This window comes from Fusarium proliferatum (genome assembly GCF_900067095.1).
Source record: "Fusarium proliferatum ET1 genome assembly, contig: FPRO_scaffold002, whole genome shotgun sequence".
NCBI classification, from domain to species: Eukaryota; Fungi; Ascomycota; class Sordariomycetes; order Hypocreales; family Nectriaceae; genus Fusarium; species Fusarium proliferatum.
This window is the reverse complement of record NW_022194791.1, coordinates 3870133-3894770: the sequence shown is the minus strand read 5'-3', so window position 1 is coordinate 3894770 and position 24638 is coordinate 3870133. Positions and strand designations below refer to the sequence as shown.

Below are 24638 nucleotides of genomic sequence, written 5' to 3'. Positions count from 1 at the left end.
ATGAGGGGCGTGTGAAGAGTAAAACGAAAAAAATTCGAACCATCCAAGCTAGAAGAGGAACAAATTTGACACTGCAAACAGTTGGCGGCCAGTATTGAAGCGTCTTCCTTGCTTGGCGCCGGCCTCGGTAACAGGTACTTCCGTCTTTACTCCTGCTCTATCTTTTTCCGCCTGTAACTGGCAGGCACGCTGCCGCAGCCGCGTTCTCACTGCCCTGATCTCAGTGTTCGCCGGCGAGAGCAAGTAGGTAGGAGGTACCTCGGGGTTTTCAGTATCTTCCTGCCTCCCGTAGGTCGTTGTTCCCTCGTTTTCCCATCTTTCCTCGTTCTCTCGTTCTCCCGAAAATTTTTCCCTCACACAACTCACATACCATCATCGACTCTTCTCTGGACTCTTTAGATTTCGTGCATCTTCAAATACATCGCCAAAACAATCACTTCAATTGTCGTGATATCTGAATGTCGATTTGCGCGTCTGGCGTCTGGCCCCATCAAACACGACCTCGACCCGCGACCCTCTGTGGCCTATTTTCGCCCTTTCCTCCAGATCCCAGCCGCCAGCTATTCTGATTGTGGTTCCTTTGCTTCGTTGTGGGCCCACTTCCCTTGACAACATTATCCACTTCCCACATCCTCTCGCTGGTTCTTTACTTGTAACTGGGTTGGGAATTTGCGACCACGCGAGTACCGGCTTTATCTTGCAATATATACTGTGCGTGCCGGCCAAGGCATTTTTACTAACGGTTCCGCGACTGGCAGCTTTTCCCTCCCTTCACTTCAGCTGCTGCTGTTGCTTTCCTTCGCCTTCGACCGCTCCTCGTGATTGCGTACTAAGCAAGACCGAAAAATTTACTCTAGTGCTGCTTCTGCATCTCTTTTTAATCCACACCCGCACCAACCCACTTCTTTTTTCCCTCCTTCACTCGCCTCTTCTTTTCACACCCACCCACTCTGAACCCACTCAACGTTACCCACCTTTTCAAAAACTGCCCTGACAGCTCGACCGTCTAGAGAGGAGACCGCGAGAAGAAAAAAAAAATAATACTTAAAAAGGTTCGGGACCCAGTTCTCCACTCTGTGCACCCTCTCCAAACCACTACCTTCAAAGAGGGACCTGCCACGAGCCTCATCCTCCACCATCCGGGAACATCTTCTGCGGAGCTCTACAAGGCATTGCATTTGATATTGCTTTGCTTCCTCAAGTTTTGCAAACCTCCTAGACCCCTCCCTCTTCCTTCCTTTCTCCGCAAATCCTCGACTTGGACTTGTCATCCACCAAGGTCCATTGTACCCCGGGCAGCCTTTTTTTGCGTCGCGGTATTCTCAACACCACGACGATTGTCACCAGCTTCGCGTCTACCAAGAGTAGCATGGACGGTCCTCACTACCCATCCAATGGTATAAACACGACTTCTTCTGGTCAGACTTATCCTTCACCAACCGCGATTTCTCCCAACCAACTTCAAACCGGCTCTCCTCTACCTCAGACTCTGCCACCGCTGCAGCCTCCAACCTCAGCCATGCAGAACATGTACGGAAGTCACCCTCATACGCCGCGAACCCCAGGCACCCCGAACACGCCTGGGTCGGCCTCCAACATGCCTACCTACCAGCAGCAGACATCGCAGCCCGCGAACCGCGCTGGTATTTACTCAATGGCCCAGAACCAATACCCTCCTCCCCAGGCCTATGGCACCTCTGCCATGATGCCCCAGGCGACCACTGCCGCGTCTCACCCACAGCCTATCGCGCCTGCTCCTGCTGGTGGTCGCGGCCCTCCTGTGTTGCGTCCTATGCCTCCTGGAGGCATCATGTCCCAACCTGGTGTCTCGTCGCCTTACGGCCCTGGTTCTCTTATGCAGCCCACTGCGGTTATGCCAGAGGGCGAACCTCCCACTCACGTTGTTGGCTCTCAGGGACGACGCGGCATCCTGCCCAGTGCTCCTGGGCGACCTGCTGCCCCAGCCGCTGGTACTGGCGCCAAGAACACCGTGATTCCTGTCAAGGACGCAGATGGCAAATTCCCTTGTCCTCACTGCACAAAGACTTACCTTCATGCCAAGCATCTTAAGCGCCACCTTCTGCGACGTGAGTATAACGGCTTGTTGACGCTGACAGATTTTACTGACATTCGTTTCCACAGATACCGGTGATCGCCCTTACATGTGTGTTCTTTGCCGCGATACCTTCTCTCGAAGTGATATCCTGAAGCGCCATTTCCAAAAGTGCTCTATCCGCCGTGGCAACCCCACCGGAGCTAGTCACTTGTCGCATCCTCAGGCTCATGTTAAGAAGAACCAACAGCAGGCTCAGAAAGCCGCCGGCCTCGCACATGAGGGTGACCTCAACCATCTCAATGGCTTGAGCAACCTGCCCGCAGACAACATGGTCCACCCATTTGGCATGGTCCCAGTCTCGGATGGCATGAACAACATGGCCCAGGATCAGAGCCAACTCTCTCGATCCAGCTCGCTTGGTCGTCTCGACAACGGTAACAACGCTGACAGACGGAACATGAACGGTCAGGTCATGGGTGCCTCGCAGCCCTATGGCGCTGACCCCAACATGAACCAGCAGCAGATGACTGGCTACAGCATGCCTCCCGCTCAGAACGGACTGCCCATGTACGGCGGCTCAAACACAAACCCTCCATCTGGCCTTGATTGGTCTCAGATGTTCCAGGCTGGTGCGCATCAAACCTACGTCAACACATCTTTCAATCCTAATCTTGGACAGACTCAGAGCGGAATCAAACCCGAACCTAATGCCGGGCCCGGAACGACAGGCGCCAGCGCCAGCGACACCCTTTTGTCGAATATGGGAATGCCATCTCACCAAACCTCATACAATCTTCTTTCTGATCAGATCCTTAATTTTTTCTATCCTCCTAACCAAGCCATCGATCCCTCTAGCGCGGGGATGAATCTCTACTTCTCGCCTGACAACGTCAAGGACTTCTTGGACAAGTACACTCATTTCCACATCCACATGCCTTTCATTCATGTCGCGACGTTCAAGGTCATGGAGGCGTATACTGGCTTACTTGCAGGCATGTGTTGCATCGGGGCCTGTTACTCAGACAATGTCACCCCGTCCAATGTTCGCGAAATGATGGATTTTCTTGTTGTCGCGCTTCAACGCGACTGCAAGATGATGTCTAATGCTGAACCTTTGGCAGGGCAACCGAGTCGCGCATCTCGGGCTGACATTGAAGAGCTTCAGGCTGTCTTGCTAACATGTATATTATTACTTTGGAATGGAAACCCTCAACAAAGAGAGCGGGCTCGACACATCTACCCCTTTCTTGCAGCAAACGCCAGGCGATTGAATCTTTTCCAGTCGTCGCGGGACCCTGCTCTTTTGTCAGCCCTTCACCAAATCGATTTTGACCGGAACACTTTTGATTTGCAGCAATGGAACTGGGATACTTGGGTTGATCAAGAGCGTCGGAATCGTCTAATGTTTGGCGTCTTTCTAATGGACGTCGCCATGGGACTTTACTTCAACTCTCAACCATTGTTCGATGTTATGGAATTTCACCTACCTTTACCTTGCGACGACACTGCTTGGGATGCGGACAATGCCGGGGACTGTGCTTCTGCGCTTGGCCTCAATGGCGATGTCGCCGCTCGTGATAAGAATCCTTATGGCACTCAGCGACCAAAGCAACCTGAGATGGACTGGGCTCTCAAGGCTCTTCTGCACCCCTCGTATCAGATCCAGCCTGGAAGCACCAACCTTTATGGAAAGTTTGTTCTTATCCATGGCATATTAGCTCTGATTCGGCGGGCCCAGATTGAGGGCAATGCGGCTCAGCTGTCCAAATTTGGAACGCCTCCTCCCAATGATTGGATGACTCCAGCTGGCCACAATAGTGGACGGGGTACTCCTGTGGAGGGGGCGGCTGCTAACGTTGACCCACAAAGTCTGCAGGCACTTGTTATCGCTCTGAGCAAGTTCAAGAATAATTGGGATGCGGATATGGCCAATCAGTTTCCGCCAGCATTGCCGGGATCTAGCAATCCTCGGCGGCATGGTTTCTCGCGAGATGGCATACATTTCTATTGGCTTTCCAATTACCTGCTCAAGCACACCCAAGCGGCGGACTTACGGTTGTCGCCGGATGCTCGCTTTGTCCAAATTATCCAATTATTGAAATCGGTGAAGTCGTGGGTGATGTCAGATGGCGCGAGCAGAGGAGAAGAATTAGGATCTGTTGGAGAGATTGATGATCAGTATGGAGCAGTGGATCTCACGTTAGAGATGGCAAAACTATTCAAACCACTTCCACAAGTGGTGGAAGACGCTGGCACTGCGTCTGTCAAAACGGAGCTTGACTAAGGGACGGCAGTATGAATTTCTTACAGAACCAAAAAAAGTACTATAGGGGCGGGGGCTGCATCTGGAGGCGTTGCGCTGCATTCTGCTTTGTTTTCTTCATTTTCTTTGTTTCCTGGGTCACTGGGTTTCACCAATGTGATGGTCATCTCAAGGAAGACCGGATTGGCCTCACACATCCATGGTTGGCACTGTTGTGCAATGCATTTGTCGAGAATAGACGGGAAGAGGAGTTGTAACTGCATATTAGACTTTGATCAAGATAGAAAGGGAGGTCTAACTGGTTGACGGTCAACCGGTAGACCATCATGACTTGATGGCTTGGAGCAGGTTAATGATGTTTGCCTATATTTCTACTTGTGCCCATTTGTGAAGTTATATGTTAGGAGATAATTCGTGACACTGCCGCGGCTTGTTCGCTTTCGCTTGCGAAACATCGCCCTTGGGAGACGTGCAGATATGGTTTATAAATGTATTGCAAGCCGCTCAGTTCAGTTACTGTCTTTCTCGTTCTTATCAACAGTGGTGATCTTTGGGGTGTACTTGTCCAGCTCAGCCTTGTCCTCTTCAGTTGGAGTCAAGCCAAGAGACTTCTCAAGTGGATCAGTCAACATGAGTCCTCCAGCGCCCCAAGCGATGATTGCGACACCGACGCCGAGACGCGTCTTGGGTGAGAGGTTTTTGTAAGCCCTGGTTGTGTATGTAAGTCCTCGTGCTGAGGGCTACGGGTTAAGGATGAGGCAACTTACTTGAGCATGTTGTTTGATGTGATGATGGGAGAATGAGGACGAGAATAGCCAGTCACATGACCTGTGTGTCCTTTGAAAATGACAGGCATCAGCACATAACTAACGTAAGCTCAACAGTTTCCTGGAGGAATACTCACACTTGAGGCGTTTGAGGGGCGATGAGGCGTATCGCCGTGAGCCGGCGGATGAGAACTGGGATGAAGATAGACAGAAGTTGATGTTTGATGCGGAAAAGGATGTGATAGGTTTACCGTGGGGCGTGGCAGTAGCTCAGCTCCGAGGTTCCAGTCAAGACAGGACAAGACTGAAGCTGAACTCTCTCTTCATACCTATCTTGACATGAACATACGCAAACATAGGTAGTTGGCATTTGACTACTTATGAGGAGAGCGATAGAGTAAACTATTGACACTCGATAATACTACACAAAACAACACCAAAGCTTACTTGAAGGAACAAGAACAAATCATGGAGCATCACGAGCCAGTAGCATTGTCATCGTCATCACAATCGCAGCCCCGCCTTACACATCTCCCATACGAGCTCATTACTAACATTGGCGTCGTTCTGCCAGGGCGAGATTTCAAAAACTTCAGACTTTCATGTCAAAAGATTGCAGAATGTACTAAACCACTCCTTGCATTGCCCGATTTCAATGGCGTCCCGTGGAGGAAGGATGGGGAGAGAATTCATCATCTTTCCCTTATACCAGGCTGCGCAAGGCGCATTCATTCCGTCAAGTTCAACATGGCTCGCTTGGTTGAGGAAGAGGTCGAGTACGCTACATCGCGAATCATCAACGCGAATGAGCTCCATAGAGCCTGGGGCCCTTATCTCGAGACTCAAGATATCTTCCTCGACCCAATCGAGCTGCCTCTTGACTTGGTAGTTCCAGCTATCATGAGGCTACCCAATCTCGATTCCGTGTGCTTGACTTGGACGCAGTGTCCATGGAAAGATTACAGGGCAATTGACGATGTCTTTAGCTCGGAGGAATCTATGGAATTGGCTGGTGACGAGATCCTAGAGTCACAGCAAGCTATCCTGGATGCTCTACTCAGACGCAATGTACCACTCAAGAGCCTCACAATCGAGCCGATAATGCATCCGTACCTGAAATTGCCATCCACACTGGACCCAAGAGTATCAACAGCCTTTGGGTCGGTGACTCAGCTACACTTGCACCTGAAATACGACGTCATCTCCTTCAAGCCAGACCGCCTCGATTACTTCATCTCTCTGATGCCCAACATCCGAGACCTAAAAGTCCACAGCACTCCTGTCGAGTTCGAAGCCAGCGATGTTGACTTATACATTAAGAAGAGGCTTCCTCACCTTGAGAAGATCGACCTAAGCGGTTTACACATCAACTTTGTGCACTTTGTCCGTCTGATTATCGAACACCGCTCGACACTCAAGGAAGTTGACCTACAGAGTATATATGGATGGTGTGATCCTTTCAGTTCAGCTGACATCGACTGGGACTTCATCTTCAAGCTTATGAGGGAGAAACTCGAGGTGTTAGAGACGGTTCGAATCAATGGCCGATTTAGTGACAATGTGGGCTGGTATCAGATCTTCTTTCGTAATGATGTGCCTGCTGTAGACACGATTGTCAGGATTATGGGAGAGAGGAGTGAAAGGCTGGAGAAGTATATACTGGAGGGAGGGGAGTATCCTCAGCCTTTGTGGAGGATATAAGACGTTGGCCGTCCAAGGAGAAATGGGCAGTATTGGGCATGGGACAATCGGGGGATAATGAATTATGATGAGAAGGAAATTTTGCTTTGGAGTTGCATGATAATGAGGTGAGCGCGAAGATATGATAGGGAGCGAATATTGGGCCATTGTCCTTTCAGGGAGATATTGGAAAGCATATTAGTACTAGCTTTGTCTACAGAAACTGCTAAAAGTGTGTGGTTTCTTCTTTTCTGTTAAATTTTGAGTGGCACAGCAGCAGCTTCTTCAGCAGATATGATTTATGTTGACATTGAAGTTCTGGAGTATGAAGATTGGCATGTCCAGTTCACGTAAGATGTAGTTCAGCATATGGTACGGAACATATAAAGCCAAACTGTCAAACGTGATATAACGACTGGAACTACTTATTTATATGGCTCGAAAGTGTAAAGACTCAAGTTTCTTACAGACGTCATCTTCAGGAGTCAATAGAGGCCTGCCTGACTTGAGAAGTTATGAACAAATAGTGTGATACAACCCAGAAGTATATCGACAAGAACCGCCCAATTTAATTCAAGTTGGGTTGGAAATATTATGAAAGAGCTTTATGGTTACAGAAAAAGAGAACTTGTTACGTCGTTCATATTCATAATCATGTTCCTCACACCTTTCTCAAGGATCAGCTCTATCAACTCTCTGGAGTCTTAAAGGCATGGCCTGCATCCGATCAAATCACCTAGATACCTACACTCTACAAGATATGGCTCCGAGACCAACACCAAGGCTTGAGAATATGTGAGATACGCCACCCAACGTTTCTGTCACATAATGCCTCCGAACTCCCAATGACTTGGCATGATCGAGCCACTGGTACACTGCAATCGTCGTCAGAGGAAACAATCATCTCTTGTGTACTTCAGGGTCTTTTGTGGCAGTTGATTCAATCAGAGTGAGCATGGTATGTCAGCCATAGTATGATAGGTCTTGAATATTGTACGTTTACTAGACAGCTTCTAGGATACGAACGGCACAGTAGCGACCCAAGGTATGTCGTGAGATTTGCTTCTTTACTTTGGCATGCTTTCTAGTGATGGCTACACAGAAGAAGCACGCTATGGATGCAGCAGAAAGGGGTTTGACACGATGATGCCTGGGAAATCTTCGCGATGGGATTAATGAAAGTATGTTCGGTGCTAAAGCTCGAGGAATGTACATAACACGTCATTCGATTGTAAGAAAATTCTGGTAAAGAGAAATGGCAACACTCTTCAAGACATGAGCCAACGGCTGCAGCAATCACCGAGACATCAAGAGAAGAGCTGAGGGACAAGTAGAAGCCGTTCCCGCGCTTCTTGACCAAAAGTCGTTGAAGGCTTGGCTGAAATTGAAGTTGAGTGGCAACTGAAGGGAGAGCACAAGACCCCGGAGTTGGAGGGGATGAGATGGATGGATGAATGAATGAATGGTTATGATTGCTTTTTGGTAGGATTTGTCTTAGACTTGCATACTTGTCTCAAAGCATCCAATCCAAACTAATGTCGGCTGCGCATCCGTGGTTTAGACGCATCGAGTGTCGCTGGACACTAAAGCATGTCACTTCCATTTCTCATCACGATGATATATGAACTGATGGCTAATGCTCTCTGCAACTAGACACGGTCGTGAATATCTGTGCGTGCAGCAGCAGCTAATATCGGCCGCAGTCGTAAGCCGGTGACACAAGCCATTCTCGGTACTGCAAGCCTTGTTTCAGAAACATTCCCCATTGAGGCGGCACGAGGGCTCCTGGAATGACAGGGCGAGGACTAGAATTCTAGGGAGAGAATGAGAGAGAGAGAATGAGAGAGAGAGAATGAGAGAGAGAGAATGAGAGAGAGAGAATGAGAGAATTCAAGAGCTGGAAAAGCAATTAATGCAATTGCGAGACGGGTTACACGTGGTAGGTGATGCTTGCATAGAGCGTCAACTCTGAGACCATCATGAAGCTCGGGACATCTCTTCTCCATTCCAAGAAGACCATACTAAGTAAATGCAACTGTTGAAGGAGCACTCTACATATGGCCTCAAAGACAGAAGCAAACTGTCAACTCTGGCTGGCTGTTGGCCTATATCAGACTAGGTAATCAAGTAATAAACCGTTTATTATTATGCACGAGATAAATGAGGACGCACGCTACAGTACGGAGTACCTGCTAGCAAGCCCTATCCCCCAGAGAACGACGCCCGATGAGCAGGACGGGAAAAGAAAAAGAAATTATAATGCATGTCTAGCATAACAAGAACATGCAGCAGTGCATCCTTTTAAAATATGACCAAGGAAATTAATATGTGACGTTGTACCTACGGATACCAGAGAAACATAGCGTTTTACTGTAACTTCGTCTCGAGTTTCCAGGGACTTGCGTGTCACCCCTTGAAACACATGTCAAATGGAGTTTTTGACCTATTTTATTGAGGGACAAAAAAAGAAAGAGAACAAAAAGACTCATTGACCCCAATCAAGGGGGATCCCAGCGTCAAACGCGGAAAATAAATTGTTTTCTGCGTTGATCTGATCTAGAGCTATCCCTGCAGTCACCAAAACCCTTGACCCGCAGGTTAATCTATCAAGATACGTTCCCTTTGTTTCGAGCAAATTACCAACTATAGTGTTTTCTTTGACAAGTGTCTTGGCTCGTTAAATTAATATCGTCTCCCGCCTTGAGGAGGGCTGCGAATCTTGTTGCTGGAATGCAAACGCAGACTCAAGGATATGCCAGCTTCGACGCCTCAGTCTTGCTACCGTTTGCACGTCATGGCTTGCGTATGTATGTATGTATGTATGTATGTATGCTAGACATCCATAATCAAGTGCAGGTACAGTGAGATATAATCTTATCTGTAACTGTTTACAAAAGTCTAATGTCGAGAAGGTTAAGGTACAGCAGGAAACGGATGGGATAGAGTGACATCCCGGCCGCGGAAGACCGTTGGATTTGAAAAGGTCACTAGCCTAGGTAGTCTAGTAGAGCTCTACTTAGCCTTGTTCGACCCGCTTTTGCCATGCGCCGCTATAGCTCTTCTTAAGTTCTTTTTTGCTTGTAGCGTCTTGGTGTCGTTGATCATGATCAAAGACTACCTCTATACCTCATCTTGACTCGCTAGACCTCGACAATCTGGGGGAGAGAGAACCAACAGGAAGAAATTTCACTAAAGATCATTGGTTTTTAATTGAGTTTTTGGGCACGTTAACGGTGCAAGAGTGCCTATTAGCTGCTGGGCTGGAGCTTCTGCACATTCCTGAGTCAGGCCCAGTGCAGTGCTGTACAGTACTGTATTGGTACTCAACGTTTAGAGTTTTTCTTTTTCTCTTGGTGTTTCTTTTTTATTGCATCCAATTCTGATACGACTGTGTTTTGCATATAATGACAAGCTATAGTTATTGGCTGGCTGATTGACTATGTACATATATATTCTTCTGATATGTGACGGTTGCAAGTCCACTAACCGTGGATTCGGCCATCGATTGTGAACAGACGCAATGTCCCCCCCCCCAGCCGAGGACAATGATGAGACACTATTGGAATGCAGCCATTGCCCCCGATCGTGAAATTCGACCATCATATCTCAGGATTGGCCTGTTCGTGGGCAGGGGTCGCGTGGCGTAGAGGCAGAGACAAGACAAGATGAGGCAGACCAAAAGAAAAAGGGCAAAGACTAGACGCAGCCAGAGGGCGATGTATGGGAATTCGCCTGCTCCCGCACAAAGCGCATCTTGTTGGTGGAATCCATATACAACGAGGGAGTATAGATGCGGAATGTGAAGCATAATGTATTTGTGTGTGTCTATGTATGTATTTACGACGAAAAAGAAAGTCGTCTCTCTCCCCCCCCCTCTCCCTTACTTCGTTCTTGATGTTGAAGCTTCTGTGATTTCTTCTCATCTTACAAAGCTCAACCTGTTCTTACATTGCCTCAACGATCTCAATCTCTTCATTGAGAATTTTTCTTTGTCTTTGCTTGTGCTGTGCTTTTTTCGTGATTTGATTTGCTGTCTTTTGCAAAGCGTGTTCGGACCTTTACACAACCTGTCTGGTATAGGTGTAAGGGAGGACGAAAAGGACAGAGAGAGAGGACAGACAATAAACGGGCGATGAGAGGAACCGTTGGGAGCACAAGTAGAACGTTGCTCAAACAGGTATGTCATTTCGATTTTCTCTTTTTATTCCCTCGTCATTCAACATTATCACGATATGGCCTTATACTTGACTATGATGGCTCGAGTCAAGTGACGACCAACATCAAGAGATGCCATGATACTGCTACATCACGGACCCATAGCGAGTTTGAGCATCCAATCCGAGATGTGCTGTACCTTTTCGGGACGAGCTGAATAGTCTGGGATGGTGCTTGTTCCAACATCGTAACACACATACAGACACTTCTCGCTCACACGGATGCACTGCACTCAATACACCAGGTGCATACAGGCACACGCACCGATATGCAAGCATGTGCAGGATCACCCGCACACCATGAGCTTGACCGGGACTGGGACTGGGATTGAGCTGACGAGATGCCGCAGTAACTAAAACTGAACTGAACTGAACTGAACTGGACTGTGCTGGTGCTCCCTGTCTTGTAGTACCAGCCTCAACAAAGCGAAACATATCTGAAATTCCTCATGACGGCGGCGCGAAAGAAGAAGCTGAGTATCAGCGGCATTGCAGGAAGCAACAAGAAAGAGAACATGAAGGGCAATGGAAGAAGCAATGGAACAGGAGGAGGAGGATGGAGTTTTGGACGATGGGGCTCTACAAAGACGGCTTCAACAAACACAACGAGCAGCTCGGTCAGCACCTTTCTTTCCTTTCTTTTACTGTCTTTTACTGTCTTTTACTCTGTACTTGTCTCTTCTTTTCTCTTCTTGTTTTCCCCTTCAAAAGCCATTCACATGTGCTTCACACCCACTCGCTTCACTTCCCGACCCCCCATCAGCCATCTACGCCTTGCCTTACTCAGGGCAGCCCCCCCCAAGCGTAAAAATGAATGGCAACAACTGGACCTTGTCAAAGTTGGGTTTAGGGGCGTTACCCAGGTCCCTGGAAGTTTTTAAGAGGTTCCGTCATCAGATCAAGAGGGCCCCCCCTGAGCCTTGTTGAGTGGGAGCAGCCAGAAAAAAAAAGATGATGATCAGTTGAAAGAGAGAGAGAGGAAGTGAGTTTTTGAGAAAAAGTCAATTGCGCCGTTGGAAAAACAATTCCTAAAATTCAATCCAATGAGGAAACGGTATATCATGACACAGCACATCAATTGCAACAAACCCCAACAGCCATTCTATTCTATTCTCTTCTCCTCAGCTGTCGCCGTCTCTTCCATCCTCCTCTCACCCTCAATTTTGTCCCCCCCTCCCCCCGGTCCCCTCTTGATCGAGTCTCATCTTGACCCGGGGAGGCTTGTTCAAAGGCGGATCATCCCATCCCCATTGCATCCCTCTCTCATTCTTCCCTTTCCATTTCCTTGCTTGCCCCTGCACGGATCCTTGCAACAACGCAAAAAAAACCGAGCAGGCCGCAGCTGAAGGTAGCCTACAGCAGCCTAGCCCCGGTCCTGTCCCAATGGCTCAGCGGCCCACGTCACCCACCCGCCCGCGCTGACAGGTCACCTCACTCTCCTCTACTCGACTCTAAAGGCCCTGTAAACTTTACAGCTAACATCGTGACTCCAGGGGACCACTTGTCCCATTTCAGTGCCTTCTGGTTCTGCTGCTGGAGGCGCTACTGCTGCAGACGCTAGCAATAGTTCAGCCAGTCCAAGCCAAAGCCCAAGTCCAAGTTCAAATCAGTGCCCGAGCACCAGCACAAGCACAAGCACCCACCAGGACCAGTGCGGACACTACTTTCGATCCCACCTTCATCAACACGCCAGCTCGGCTTCGGCGCTGTCTCATTGTCATCCTCACTCTCATTCTCACTCCCATTCTCACGCTTCCGTTGTCGCCGCTTACAATTCGGCCCTCAAGAGACCCGTCGTCACTGTTCATCCTCTCTCTGACTCCAATTCTGTCTCCTCCGTCTCCTCTTTCTCGACTACAGCATCATCTACACCAACATCATCATACGGCTCGCCCACTACCACCGCAACAACAACCCCGGTCTCGTCTCCTGCCTCGTCTGTCGCATCCCCAACTCCAAGATCGACATCAACATTCGCTACTCCCGTATCGGTACCGACCAAACCCCCAAAGAGATCCGTCCACTTCCACTCTGGCACGACAATCATCTCTAGCAGTAACAATAACAGCAGCGCGCCCTGTATTCCCGTCCTCTCTGTCGTGCCTCCGCCTGGCCAAGACGGCGGCGACGGAGAGGCAAGACGGCCCGCCATGCAGCGAGTTTCTTCCTTTCTCCCCTCGTGGGACAAGAGGTCGTCGGGAGGTTCTAGAGCTGGCCTCTTTGGCTGGTCCTCTAACCGTTCCAGCACCTCCATATCCGTCGCAAACTCCAATGCATTGTCCAGGTTAAATACTGCGGCCGCTAATGCCAGTGGCCGAGTACAACGGGAGGCTTTCTGGCCTGCCACTCTGGATCTCGAATGCGAAAAGGCTGCCCGCATCCTCAAGTCTTTCTGCAGTATGCTTGTCTCACTCTTCTTGTCAGCCTCATTTTTTGCTAACATGATTACACAGTGGATGGATATCTCGTGCCATTGGAGGAAGAAGAAGACGCACAATCGACGACAAGCGAACCACGCTCCCCAAAACGAGTCACCAAGAAGATCCCTAAGCGCATCATCCAAAACGCAGCCGGAATCGCCATCTTTACCTGCATGCGCAGCGGTCTGTACATGACAGGCTCCGGCGGCTCCGGTATTCTCATAGCACGAAAGTCAGATGGTACCTGGTCACCCCCATCAGGAATCATGTTACACACACCCACCCTCAGCTTTATTATCGGCGTCGATGTTTACGATTGCGTTCTCGTTATTAACAACCTTGCCGCCCTCGAATCAATCACAAAGCCTCGTGTCACCCTAGGAGAAGACGTCGGACTAACTAGTGGCCCCCTGGTATCGCTTGACTCAGATGAGTCGCACATAAAATGGAAGGACCTAGGAAATACCGTTTTGACATACCTGAAAGCGCGGGGTCAGAACCAGGTCGTCAACTTGAACGGGTGTATCCTGGCCGAGCGAGGGAACGAGAATGAGCGATTCTATTCCAACCAAGTAACACAGATGGACATTCTAGCTGGCAACGTCTCTCGCCAAGTGGAGGAGGTTGGGCCGCTCTCAGAGGTCATCAAGATGGCAGAAGGTAGGACAGACTACGATGCCTCTGTGATAAGCAAGATCGCTGCGGAATGTGCGCCAGGAGACGCCATGATCGCGACACCCAAATCGTCAACACCCGCTTCGCCTCGAACTGCCTTTGGAATCCCTAATGTCGATGATCCCGATCCTTTCGGTGTGTTGGCCCTCGAGATGGCTGGCTTGGAAATCCGAGAGGCGGGATCAAGACTGCGACCTACCAGCAGCCAGTTTGACTTCAACCCCGCGCCTACGAGCCCAGCATTCTCAAAGTTCAACAGGCAAAGTATTGACACCTTTGTCTCGAGGAGTAACCGAAACAGTTACATGTCCTCACGAACGGTGAAAAGTCAAATGACGGATGCTGGAACACAGACGGACGTGGGCACAACACCCGAGACAACGCCCAGCCCAGGTCAGAGCGAAGACGGTTTTGACAGGTCTACCCGCACGCAAATTCCCGAGGTCACGGAAGAAGAGGAGGAAGTTGATTACACAAAGGTCGATCTGACCCCTATAAGACATTTGAGCGGAGCCCATACTCCCCTCAGTGCGACCAGCCACAGTAGCACAACAGCTGTGGAACAAGACACCCTCAAAGTCCAGCCCAGGGATGACACCGATAAGGCCTCGAGCAACTATGATAGCGACAGGGACGACAAGAGCAGCCGAAAGACCGACAATGAGGGTGACTCTGAAAGCGAGGTGGAGGAAGACGAGGAGGAGGAACCCGTGGTGTTCGAGGTGGCTGCTGTCCAGCCGGCCAGAACCCAAGCTGTCGCATCCCGCATGATCCACGCCAAGGGTAATATGGTTACCATTGGCAAGAGGATTCCTCCTCCACTGCCCATGAGGAGCCCTGCCAGGACCTCGCGATCCAGTAAGAGCGAGATGGGCGATGTCTCAAACCTCCGAAGTCCTTTGCGAAAGGAGGCCTTCAGCGAGGAAGATCTTGCATCTGAGGATGAGCAGACCAAGTCTGACTCTTCACCTTATCTCAAGCCACAAGAGTTCAAGGTTGAGAAGGTCAGAGTTGAGACCAAGAAGGCCGAAGAGCCCAAGATTGAGGAGGCCAAGGTCGATGAGGTCCAGGCCGATAAGACTAAGGTCGAAGCGCCCAAGACTGTCGAGAACAAGGCCCAAGATGACACGTCTTCCGAATCTGAGGTCGAGTTCTTCCCAGCCAAAGAGGCAAAGACGGACATTACCAAGACTGAGGAACCTCAAGCAAAGCAGCCTGCTACTGAGCCCGTCAAGATCGAGGAGCCAGAGGAGGAGGCTGCAACTGGATCCAAGGTTGAGACCAAGGATGCTCAGACATCACCTACACTTCCCCAGACTGAGCGGCCCGAAAGCCCTGTGACACCCGAGAAGAAGCACACATCATCTATCTACACTGGCGTTACTGATGACCGATGGAGTGTTGATGGTTCTACACTTACAACACCTACATCTGACCGACCTTTCTCAGTCATTGACGATGTGACTGAAGATGTGACACCACGGAAGCCATCAAAAGAGGTCGAACCAACTAAGGAGGCTGAGCCAACTGAGCTGAACGAAAAACATGAAGACTTGAAGAAGATTACATCGAACGAGACAACTCCCAACACGATTACGGTTGTATAATTAAGGACGACAATGGTTTTACATCAGTAGATAGGATATGGCGCACGACCTGCACTTTTCATGGGTAATTACCGGGATGGCTTTTTTGAGAGAAGTTTCTTTTTTGCGCATTCTTGTCAATACTTTGGTGAAAATGTACGTTATGATGGGATCTTTGTGTGTTCAGGGGCCTTATTTGTGACCCTTGATGGCGTTTGTTGGGTTGGTCATAACATAACCACTTTGTCAGTTTTCTCGAGCAGCGCATAGCTTATACCAGCTCGAGAAGCAGACTGATGAGAAGAGGAATGGGTATTGGTCGATGAACTGGATGTGTCATGGGATGGGAAGGATGAGATGAGACGAGATGAGACGAGTAAGGCTTGAACATATGGATAAAAAGGAAAGGATCCTTGAAGAACGCAAGTGATCCGTGTACCTGGAGTTAGTTGTGGTTTCTTGGAGGCCTGGCCTGGTATAGTCTAGAGGTCAGACTATGATAAAGTATTATTCCTAATGCCATTGAATAGATACAGTATGAACCGGCTTTATTGTTTGCTATGCTTGATTGTGAATGAATGAATGAATAAGGTCTCTGAGGTGAATACCTAGTCGGTATTCTTTGGCTGGCACTGCACTGCACTGGCAGAGTTGATAGTGACAGCAACAATGGCTCAATTGTTGATCCACGCTACGTTTAAGTATTTAAAAGTATATCAGAGATAGAAATCTACAACTCACCAAGTTTGAGTCTCATTTTGGCTTCTTGATACTATTTAGAGCACGTTCTGAGCAAGTTTTGAGTCTGTCGTGATGGCCTATAGAACTCCAACCAAACAGCGAGACAAGGGTGGTCACGTGCACCACAGCGCTCAAGATGCTGCGACACCAGCCACACTCACGCCTGTCGCGTCCTCATCCCGGTACCAGCTCCGGGCGCGCAAACCTCGAGAAGCCTCACCAACACCAACACCAACGCGACGAAACAACGGCTCGGTAACGCCATCGCCACAGAAATACCACAACCACTATAACTCCCAGCACAACAGCCTCGATCTCGGTGCAAGTGCAAGTGCGAGAAAGCGAAATCGCACAATGTCAAGCACGGCCGGCAAATGGCGCGAGGAGCAGGTCCTCATCATCTGCCCTGGCAGCAGAACCACTATGGCTCAGCTGGGTTGCAGTGAATTGACTCCTCCTGCTCGGCGCATGCCTACCAGGATGTTCAAGGAGGGTGATCAGTGGGCGCCCTATCACAAGACGAAGCGCACGACTATTGTGAATGGTGTTGAGGAGGAGGAATGGTTGGAGGATGTTGACGAAGACGAGGGAGCTGTATACCCCATTGAAGGTATGTGTATACAGCCATTGAAAGCCGTGGTAAAGAATAACAAGGGAATTGATGCTAATTGCGCATCTTTGTAGCTGGTCGCATCGTCAACATGAGCGCACTCCTCGCTTTCCTCGATCATGTCCACGGCTTGCTCACAACCACATACCACAACACCCCCATCATGCTCATGGCCTCACCACAATGGACACGACCCGACTGCGAGACAATTGCTCGATACGTCTTTGAGAACACGAGAACACCTGCGCTATGCATAATCCACAGCGGAATCGCTACGCAGTATGGCCTGAAGTGGCCCAACTTGACTGTGGTGGATATTGGCTACCAAAAGGTCGACGTTACAGCGATTCACGATGGACGAGTTGTAAACCACATGGATGTCAGCGCATCTGATGCCGATGGTGAAATTAGCGGAGGCGAGGTTTTCACAAAGAGCTTGCTCAAGTTGCTAGAAAACAAGGGCTTCAACCATGATATGGCAGAGCAGCTGAAGAAGAGCAACATTTGCGAAGTCCTCCCCTATGTCGCCACCGAGGAGAAATTGATGGAACTCCCCACGGAGAACACTGCAGGCGCAACAGGCGGTCCACCAGCCTCTGCCGTTGCAGAGGCTGCCACAAAAGCCCCCGAAGCGCCAAAACCCACAGACAATGGAGATGTTGATGAGGGTAATGGCAACCCAGAGGACGATGGAGTTCTAGACGTCGCAGCCATCGTTACAAGCGGGCAGACAAAGGAATTCCTCGCCAAAAAGGAGAAGGAGAAGGAAAAGGGCAAGGGAGGTCGAAAGAAGGGCGAAAAGGACGCTGAGGGCGCCGCTAAGGCTGCGCGTCTACCCAACTCCAAGAGGACTCACAATACCTTCTTCTACGAGGAAATCATTCAGGAAGAGGTTCCCCAACCATCCAAGGAGAAAGAGACTGTCGAGACCGCCGCGGCCACTACCAATGGTAACGGCCCAGCAGAAGCTCCCAAGCCCGAGGGTGAAGCCAACGGAGCTCAACCTCAAGGCGACAACACCGCTGCGCCTGCGCCTGCGCCTGCGCCTGCGACAGAGACATCTGTAACAGAAGCGCCTAAGCCAGAACAAACTCAAGAGCCAACGCAGTCGATAGAACCCAAGCCTGAAGCTGAGCCAAAGCCAGACGCTCAACCCACCACCGAGACTACCGAGAAGCGACCAAAGCGCATTCGTCGAGATGTCGAGGTCGGTCTTGAGCGCTTCACCTTCGCTCAACGTCGCGAGATCGATCGCATTGTTAACGCCATCTATCGCACCGTCCAGGGCATCGACGACATGTACATGCGCCCTCCATGCTGGGACAACCTCGTCTTTGTTGGCAACGGTGCTCGTCTCCGCGGTCTTCGCGAGAACATTCTCCAGACTCTCAACGCCCGTCATCTCGTCTCCCCATCCACCGCCACAATGTTCACCTCAGAGCTGCCTTCTAATATGGCCACGCCCACCGGAACCGGCGCTCAAACCCCCACCGGCTCCTTCACAGGCGCACCTCACCAGCTCTCCTCAAGCGGCGTGAATCCCCTCCTCCAGGCCGCTACCACGGCTGCAGCTGCTGGCACCGCTAATAACATGGTCGGCACGCCGCAGCCGGCTTCTGAGGCTGGAGGACCTACGACGACTCACCACTTCCACAGCCAGACTCCCACGAGCATCAAGACGGCTACTCTGCCGAACTACTTGAGCGAGTGGACAAAGAATGGCTTCGAGGAGTCTATGTTCCTCGGTGCTCAGGTCGCTGCTCGTATTGCGTTTTGCCTACACTCCAACATGGATGCCCAGACCATTGAGGCCCAAAGGCTCATGAGTTTGAGCAGAGTTGATTATAAGTAAGCTCCCTACCATCTACAACCTCTCTAAGAATCTCACTAACCGTGTCAAAGCGAACTTGGTCCCAAGGGTATTCGCACACATTCTATGTTGGGCTGAAATCGCACAATGAGCAGATAATTTTATGTCATTACATGGGTTTCTCGTTCACATGGTCTCAGCATAGACTCTCAAATCGTGGACTTGAAAGAGGAGTTATTAAAGGGGCCAGCGAAATGGTAAAAGGCAGACGCAAAATGAGTCAAGACTTGAAGACGAGCCGAGAGGAGCGGGTATAGCAGGCAGAGCAGAAATGAGATAATACCATAGATTCGGACATGCCTTGTATGATTATTCACAATCAGTTGCTCAATTAAAAGCTTTCCATGAATCGAACTTGCTACAATTGAGTACACCAGGCACGGATATATTCAACTCTGACCAAAACATCACATTAATATTTCATTGCTCGCAACGGTTCCAACTAAAGCACTATCACGACCCCCATATAGTCGTCAGCATTCGGCGTCAACTGTTCCTCCTTTTCCTGTCACCCCAAGTCATAACCACTGCATAATTCCACATGACTTGCTCTGACTCCAAAAATGCAATATGATCCAAGATCAATACGAAATAGGCTATCAAGAACATACTCCACTAACCAGCAGCGTTTCGAAGGGCTGCTTCCTCGGCAGCTTTGTGCCAGTCGGTTCGAAGTAGGTAGATATACTCAATCGTTGCGACGCTTTCATACAGTTAGAAACATTACATCCATTACGAGGGTAGTTCAACTTACGACATAGTTCCAACTGTGACACCGAGCCACAGACCGCTCAGCTTCCAATCGAGGCCAAAGGCCAGGGCCAGCGAGCACGGAAGAGAGAGGGCGTAGTATGCGATGATGTTGGCAGGGCCGCCAATCGACTGCTTTCCAATACCTCGGAGCAGTCCATGAGCACCTGCTGCAAGACCATCAAAGACTTGCATAACCGACACGATCGGCATGACTGCCGCGACAAGATCAATTACATCGTCGTCCTTGGTGAACAACAGCGGTAGCTGATAGCGCATGGTTGTGTAAATAGTCAGGTTGAACATTCCGATAATACAAGCAGCAACAAAAGCCTGAACCTCATTAGCCGGACAACATCAATATTGTTTTAACCATAAACTTACCACGACACCAGTCATCTTGGCAGGTTCAACAAGACCAGCACCAATCAAGTTGGCAATACGAGTTGAGGCAGCAATCGACATAGGGAATGGAATCTCGTATGAAAGTGTTGTGATGGTTGTCACCACACTCTGAGCAGCAAGATACTCGGGTCCAAACCGGCTCGAGAGGAGCGTGAGGATCTCGAATGCCAGCCACTCTGCCTCGACCATGATCATACCGGGCAGAGCAAGTCGAATCATGATCCACCAGTTGCTAAGAGCCCGTCGGCTAAAGCCACCCCAACATTGTCGTCCATCCACGAAGCGGACATACAGGAAGAGGAATATGGGGAGAAGGTTATTACTGATGGCCACAGCTGTAGGAGCTCCAATGAAACCCCATTGTAACTTCCAAACCAAGAGCCAGCTGAGGAAGACGTTGAAGGGCGCAACAATCAGGAGAACATAAGTCGTAGCGCGGAAGAGACCTTGAGCTTGAGTAAATCGCTTACCACCCTCGAACAGGATGAATCCAGGAATACTGAAGATCATGACCCTGAGATACATACCAGCAAGCTTTGCTGATTCGGGTTCTGGCACAATGGCTCTGATGATACCTTCAGAAAAATACCACAGAACAGCGACAGGGAAACCGAGCACGAACAAGAAACATGTCATTCGCTGAAACTGAAGCCCAACGAGGTGCTTATGGCCAGATCCATATGCTTGCGCGCATAGAGTGTCGAGAGATGTAGCAAGGCCCTGAAAAGGTGCCAGACAAGTAATAGCGGCGGTCATATTGGCCACTGATCAAGTTAGTCTCGATTCGCAGTTACTTCGTGAATATCCAGCTTCAGACTTACATGAAACAGCACCAAGTTCAAGCTTGCCAATTCGCCCAACAGCAAAGATACTGGTGACATTAATGGAGTATTGCAACAAGAAGGTGACGATGAGTGGTGCGGAATAGGTCATGATGGTCTTGGCCTCTCGCTGCCAAGTGGTCTTGATTCGATGCTCAGCAACAGCGTGCTCCCACGTATCGTTGAGGTGCTCGGGTAAAACACCGCCATCACGGGGACCCAAGAGAGGATCTGTTTCGCCAGGAGGCTGCACAGTTACAGCAGGCGTTTCCTCTTCATCCCGCGCAATCTTTGTACTAAAAAGACGGCGATAGATGCGAGTAAAAAGCCCATGCTCCTGTCGATATCCGTGCTTGGGAGGAAGAACATGGTTATCTCGTAGTAAGCTACGCTCAGCATTACGAGACTGCTTCCTCTCTAGAGCTGTCAGGCCTGGCTCATCATACGTCTGAGGGTTCATAATTGGTCGTGAGCCTCCGAAAGCAACACCACTGGGTCGACGATACATGATGGGGTCTCCTTGGAGGTCTGACACAGAGACATCGTCGTCAATCGCATTGTCTTCGAACTCGTCATCCGAGCATGCCGCAAGATCTGCAGCCAGAGCAGCCTCAGCTAGAGGCGAGCCCACACGCCATGAAGATGATAGCGCTGGATGTGCGCCAGCACCACGAGGAGTGCCATAGGGCGAGACTCCAGCTCCTCGTCCTATTGGATCCATGTCAACTCACAGTCGCCTCAGCTGGAATCTTTTCTTTGAGGCAGATGAAAATTCAGACGACAATTCTGCAAGGATCACACGAAAGAGACTTCGTCAGAGTGCAACAAGGGACGCCACTGAGTCAAATGGTGGAGTAGGAAAAATGTGAGTGATACAAGGTAGACAATGTGAGTTCAATTGTGCTGTCAACCCAATGCATTGAGATCAATGCGCAGATGGCAATCGTGAAGAGAGAGAAAGAGGAACAGAGAGGAACGAAACTAGATAAGAATATGAGGAGGCTGTATAGATATGTCGTTGTAGTCAAATCACTAGGCCCGATTGAAAAGAGGCAACAAAGCCGATTTTGCTGTTAGTCTGACTTTGCCATTCGAGCTAGCGTTAACTCTGACCCGCCTCGCCACAGCAAAGGGCGCCATTGAATTGCCGTAAAGGCGGCTGACCCTGACTTGGTGGAGTCTTACCACTTCTGGTCAAAGACACGCATCTTTCGATTCGCAATGTCGTGATAGGCGAATTGTATCTCAGCCTCTCTCTGACATGATGCGGGGGTGGATCGTCAAGAAGGGTTGTGGTTCGTGATGCCCAGATCTGGGATCATGGTTAACGGCGTATCCCGAGCTTGCATGGGTGAGGCTTTGAGTTATAGTTCGTCCCGTTGCAGATATCTCGTCTAAGTCGATTGGCCCAAATCCTCGGCCAAGCCTATTCGCAGCCTTATCATGACTCCAATATCATGAACTCCATCATTAAATCCAAGCCCGACCCGCCCAGTCAGGCTCTGTATGGGACATTGACGCAACCCATGGTATCTCCTCGCTTGCGTAACGCTGTAGTGGAGTGTTGTACGGCATTCGCAACCCAACTATTGATTTGCATCCACCCTTCTCGCCTGTACTATGAGTATTTTCCGGCATGTCGGTCTTGAAAGTGCCCATCATGATTGAGTCTCGTTCTATCAACTCTGGCCATACCAAGACACCAATCTCCCATGACGCAATACGAATTTCGCCTGTTGGTCTGGCTGCCTCACCCCAGGCTTGTTTTGAAATATTAGCTGACGTCAAAAGACCCCAGTCTATAGACGATTTGTTTGACCGAATGTACGTCTTGATATGCGGTGCTGCCCTTTTGCGACCACTATCTCGAAAAGGGGTGTCTTCGGGAAGTTCTGTGAACCATTAGGCAAAAGTCCAAGGACTACGTAGAGGTTAGACTCACTAGCACCGCGGGGTGAGTCATTGGCCCAATGATGGAAAACTGGGCGAAGGTACTCCAACTGTTTTGACTGCTGTGATGACTGGATCTTGGTATGTATGGAGCCCCCGGACGCATATCCGTCTAAGGATGTCCGGATCTCGTCAGCTGTAGGAAAGACAACCTTAAATCTGGGCTGGCCAAGGCCTGGGTTTTTAGAACGAGTCAACGGCTCAAAAAGAGTCTTTTGTAACCAATCATCCTTTGCACCCAGCGTAGCAATAGAAGAAACTTGTACAACAATATCTGAGTCACCGTGATCTTGGCATGGTACATGTTGCAGACACCTTTTCAAAGCCGCCCAGCCCCAGGAAGTTTCTGACATATCCCGGGAGTCGTGCTTTCCCGGTACACTCGCAATCAATGCAGCTTTGATACTTGAGAAGTCATAATGCGTAAGCTCATCGGTTAGTGGTTTGCAGACGATCCTACGACTGTCATAAGCCTTTAAGTAATTGAGAAGATCGATTTTGAAGCGTTGTCCGCTTCCAACAGAATGATCTTCCGGCGAAGCTTGAATGCTTTGTGCGCCCGACAGTTTGGGGAGTAAGGGTGACTTCCAGACGCCGTTGGTCATGTTGGTCCAGTCTTTCGGAATCATGTTGGCAGTATGGATGATGACTTGAGCAGTATCATCATGTCTGAACAGAATGATCATTTTTGAGTGATGTGTTCCGAACATTTCTGGCATAGGAGCAATATGGATTTTGACGTTTTCAAACTCCGATGCTGCGGTCTGTAAAGAGTTAGGACGTGAAGGCATGCCACTCTAGCTTTTGAATAGAATCTTCAGTTTCATTGCCCGACCACATTCTACAACTTACCTCCAGCGCTATCCTATTCATATCTTCACGCTTCCAGAAGCCGTGCACTAGGTGCACCTTGACGAGGTGGCGTGTGTCGGGATCGAAAGAGTCCATGAGAAACGGGATATCGTGTAGGAAATTGAACTCCCAACACTCTGAAATGAGAGGATCGCTGAGGAGGTCCTTCAGAGTTACGGCATCTTGGTTGTCGCTCTCTGGGAGATCACGGATCCAGGTCAATTGCCACGGGGATTTCACGACGGTTGGTTTCCTGTCCCTCTTTTTAGGGGGGGTTACAGAACGCTGCAGTGACTCCGGTGTTTGAGCATCAGGCTCCTCCATTCGCTGGCGTTTGACCGGACGATTCATTGCGGTAGTTTGGTGGTAGAGCCTTGCTGGAAGAACCTGTGGATGTTGGCTGGCTGGAGGAAGACCTTGGCATAAGGGCGTGAGATTGATTTGCGGGTAGTTTTTTTGATATGATGCGCCAACAAGGACTAGTTGAGAAATTCGAGATCAGTCGAGGAGGTGTTTGTGAAGCAATCGTCATGTATGTACGAGGACGGGAAATAAATTGATCTGTGTATCTCGGAGAAATCTCTTGCGCGTGAAACAGCCGTTAATGTGATGATTCGTTAGGTTTTTTTTTTTTTTTTTTTTTTCGATACCGAAGATTGAGTTGGGAAGAGAAGAAGTTAAGATTCAATTTGATTGCTCTGATGGAGGTAGTTCCATTGGCGTCTGACTCGTCTAGGCTGCTTCCTTCCTTGTCGTTGATCAGAGTGAGTGGGATAGACATCTTAGTCTATGCTTTTGGCAGCCAGCACCAATCACTCACTGAAAAGGTTGGAGAGATAGTGAACGGGGTACTTATATATTTTTATACAGAGAAAATGTACAGCTCGGGCTGTCTGTGGCCTGTCAAATACTGCCCTCGGTGAATTTAAAGGGCAATAACTATCATAGATATATTCTCCATCATCTCTAAACTCACCT

At 49.6% G+C, this 24638-nt stretch overlaps 7 protein-coding genes across 7 annotated transcripts; 4 read left to right on the top strand and 3 right to left on the bottom strand.

The window, feature by feature from the left end:
• Positions 1 to 1369: 1369 nt before the first annotated feature.
• Positions 1370 to 4340, top strand: FPRO_02519 (uncharacterized protein; the record flags this gene model as incomplete). The annotated part of the gene is made up of 2 exons (XM_031227370.1): positions 1370 to 2087; positions 2143 to 4340. The coding sequence occupies 2 exons, from the start codon at positions 1370 to 1372 to the stop codon at positions 4338 to 4340; spliced, it is 2916 nt and encodes a 971-aa protein (XP_031077814.1).
• A 488-nt stretch (positions 4341 to 4828) lies between these two features.
• On the bottom strand, positions 4829 to 5094 carry FPRO_02520 (uncharacterized protein; the record flags this gene model as incomplete). Its single annotated transcript, XM_031227369.1, has 2 exons — positions 4829 to 5027; positions 5087 to 5094. The coding sequence occupies 2 exons, from the start codon at positions 5092 to 5094 to the stop codon at positions 4829 to 4831; spliced, it is 207 nt and encodes a 68-aa protein (XP_031077813.1).
• Positions 5095 to 5833: 739 nt separating this feature from the next.
• Positions 5834 to 6787, top strand: FPRO_02521 (uncharacterized protein; the record flags this gene model as incomplete). Its single annotated transcript, XM_031227368.1, has 1 exon — positions 5834 to 6787. One exon carries the CDS (start codon positions 5834 to 5836, stop codon positions 6785 to 6787), a length of 954 nt encoding a protein of 317 aa, XP_031077812.1.
• Positions 6788 to 11429: 4642 nt separating this feature from the next.
• FPRO_02522 (uncharacterized protein) lies at positions 11430 to 15682 on the top strand (the record flags this gene model as incomplete). The annotated part of the gene is made up of 3 exons (XM_031227367.1): positions 11430 to 11597; positions 12474 to 13377; positions 13434 to 15682. 3 exons carry the CDS (start codon positions 11430 to 11432, stop codon positions 15680 to 15682), a joined length of 3321 nt encoding a protein of 1106 aa, XP_031077811.1.
• A 792-nt stretch (positions 15683 to 16474) lies between these two features.
• On the top strand, positions 16475 to 18960 carry FPRO_02523 (uncharacterized protein; the record flags this gene model as incomplete). The annotated part of the gene is made up of 3 exons (XM_031227366.1): positions 16475 to 17012; positions 17087 to 18860; positions 18915 to 18960. 3 exons carry the CDS (start codon positions 16475 to 16477, stop codon positions 18958 to 18960), a joined length of 2358 nt encoding a protein of 785 aa, XP_031077810.1.
• A 537-nt stretch (positions 18961 to 19497) lies between these two features.
• On the bottom strand, positions 19498 to 21579 carry FPRO_02524 (putative ethionine resistance protein; the record flags this gene model as incomplete). Its single annotated transcript, XM_031227365.1, has 4 exons — positions 19498 to 19585; positions 19637 to 19965; positions 20017 to 20801; positions 20859 to 21579. The coding sequence occupies 4 exons, from the start codon at positions 21577 to 21579 to the stop codon at positions 19498 to 19500; spliced, it is 1923 nt and encodes a 640-aa protein (XP_031077809.1).
• A 749-nt stretch (positions 21580 to 22328) lies between these two features.
• FPRO_02525 (uncharacterized protein) lies at positions 22329 to 24011 on the bottom strand (the record flags this gene model as incomplete). Its single annotated transcript, XM_031227364.1, has 3 exons — positions 22329 to 22750; positions 22801 to 23572; positions 23661 to 24011. 3 exons carry the CDS (start codon positions 24009 to 24011, stop codon positions 22329 to 22331), a joined length of 1545 nt encoding a protein of 514 aa, XP_031077808.1.
• Between the last annotated feature and the right edge of the window lie 627 nt (positions 24012 to 24638).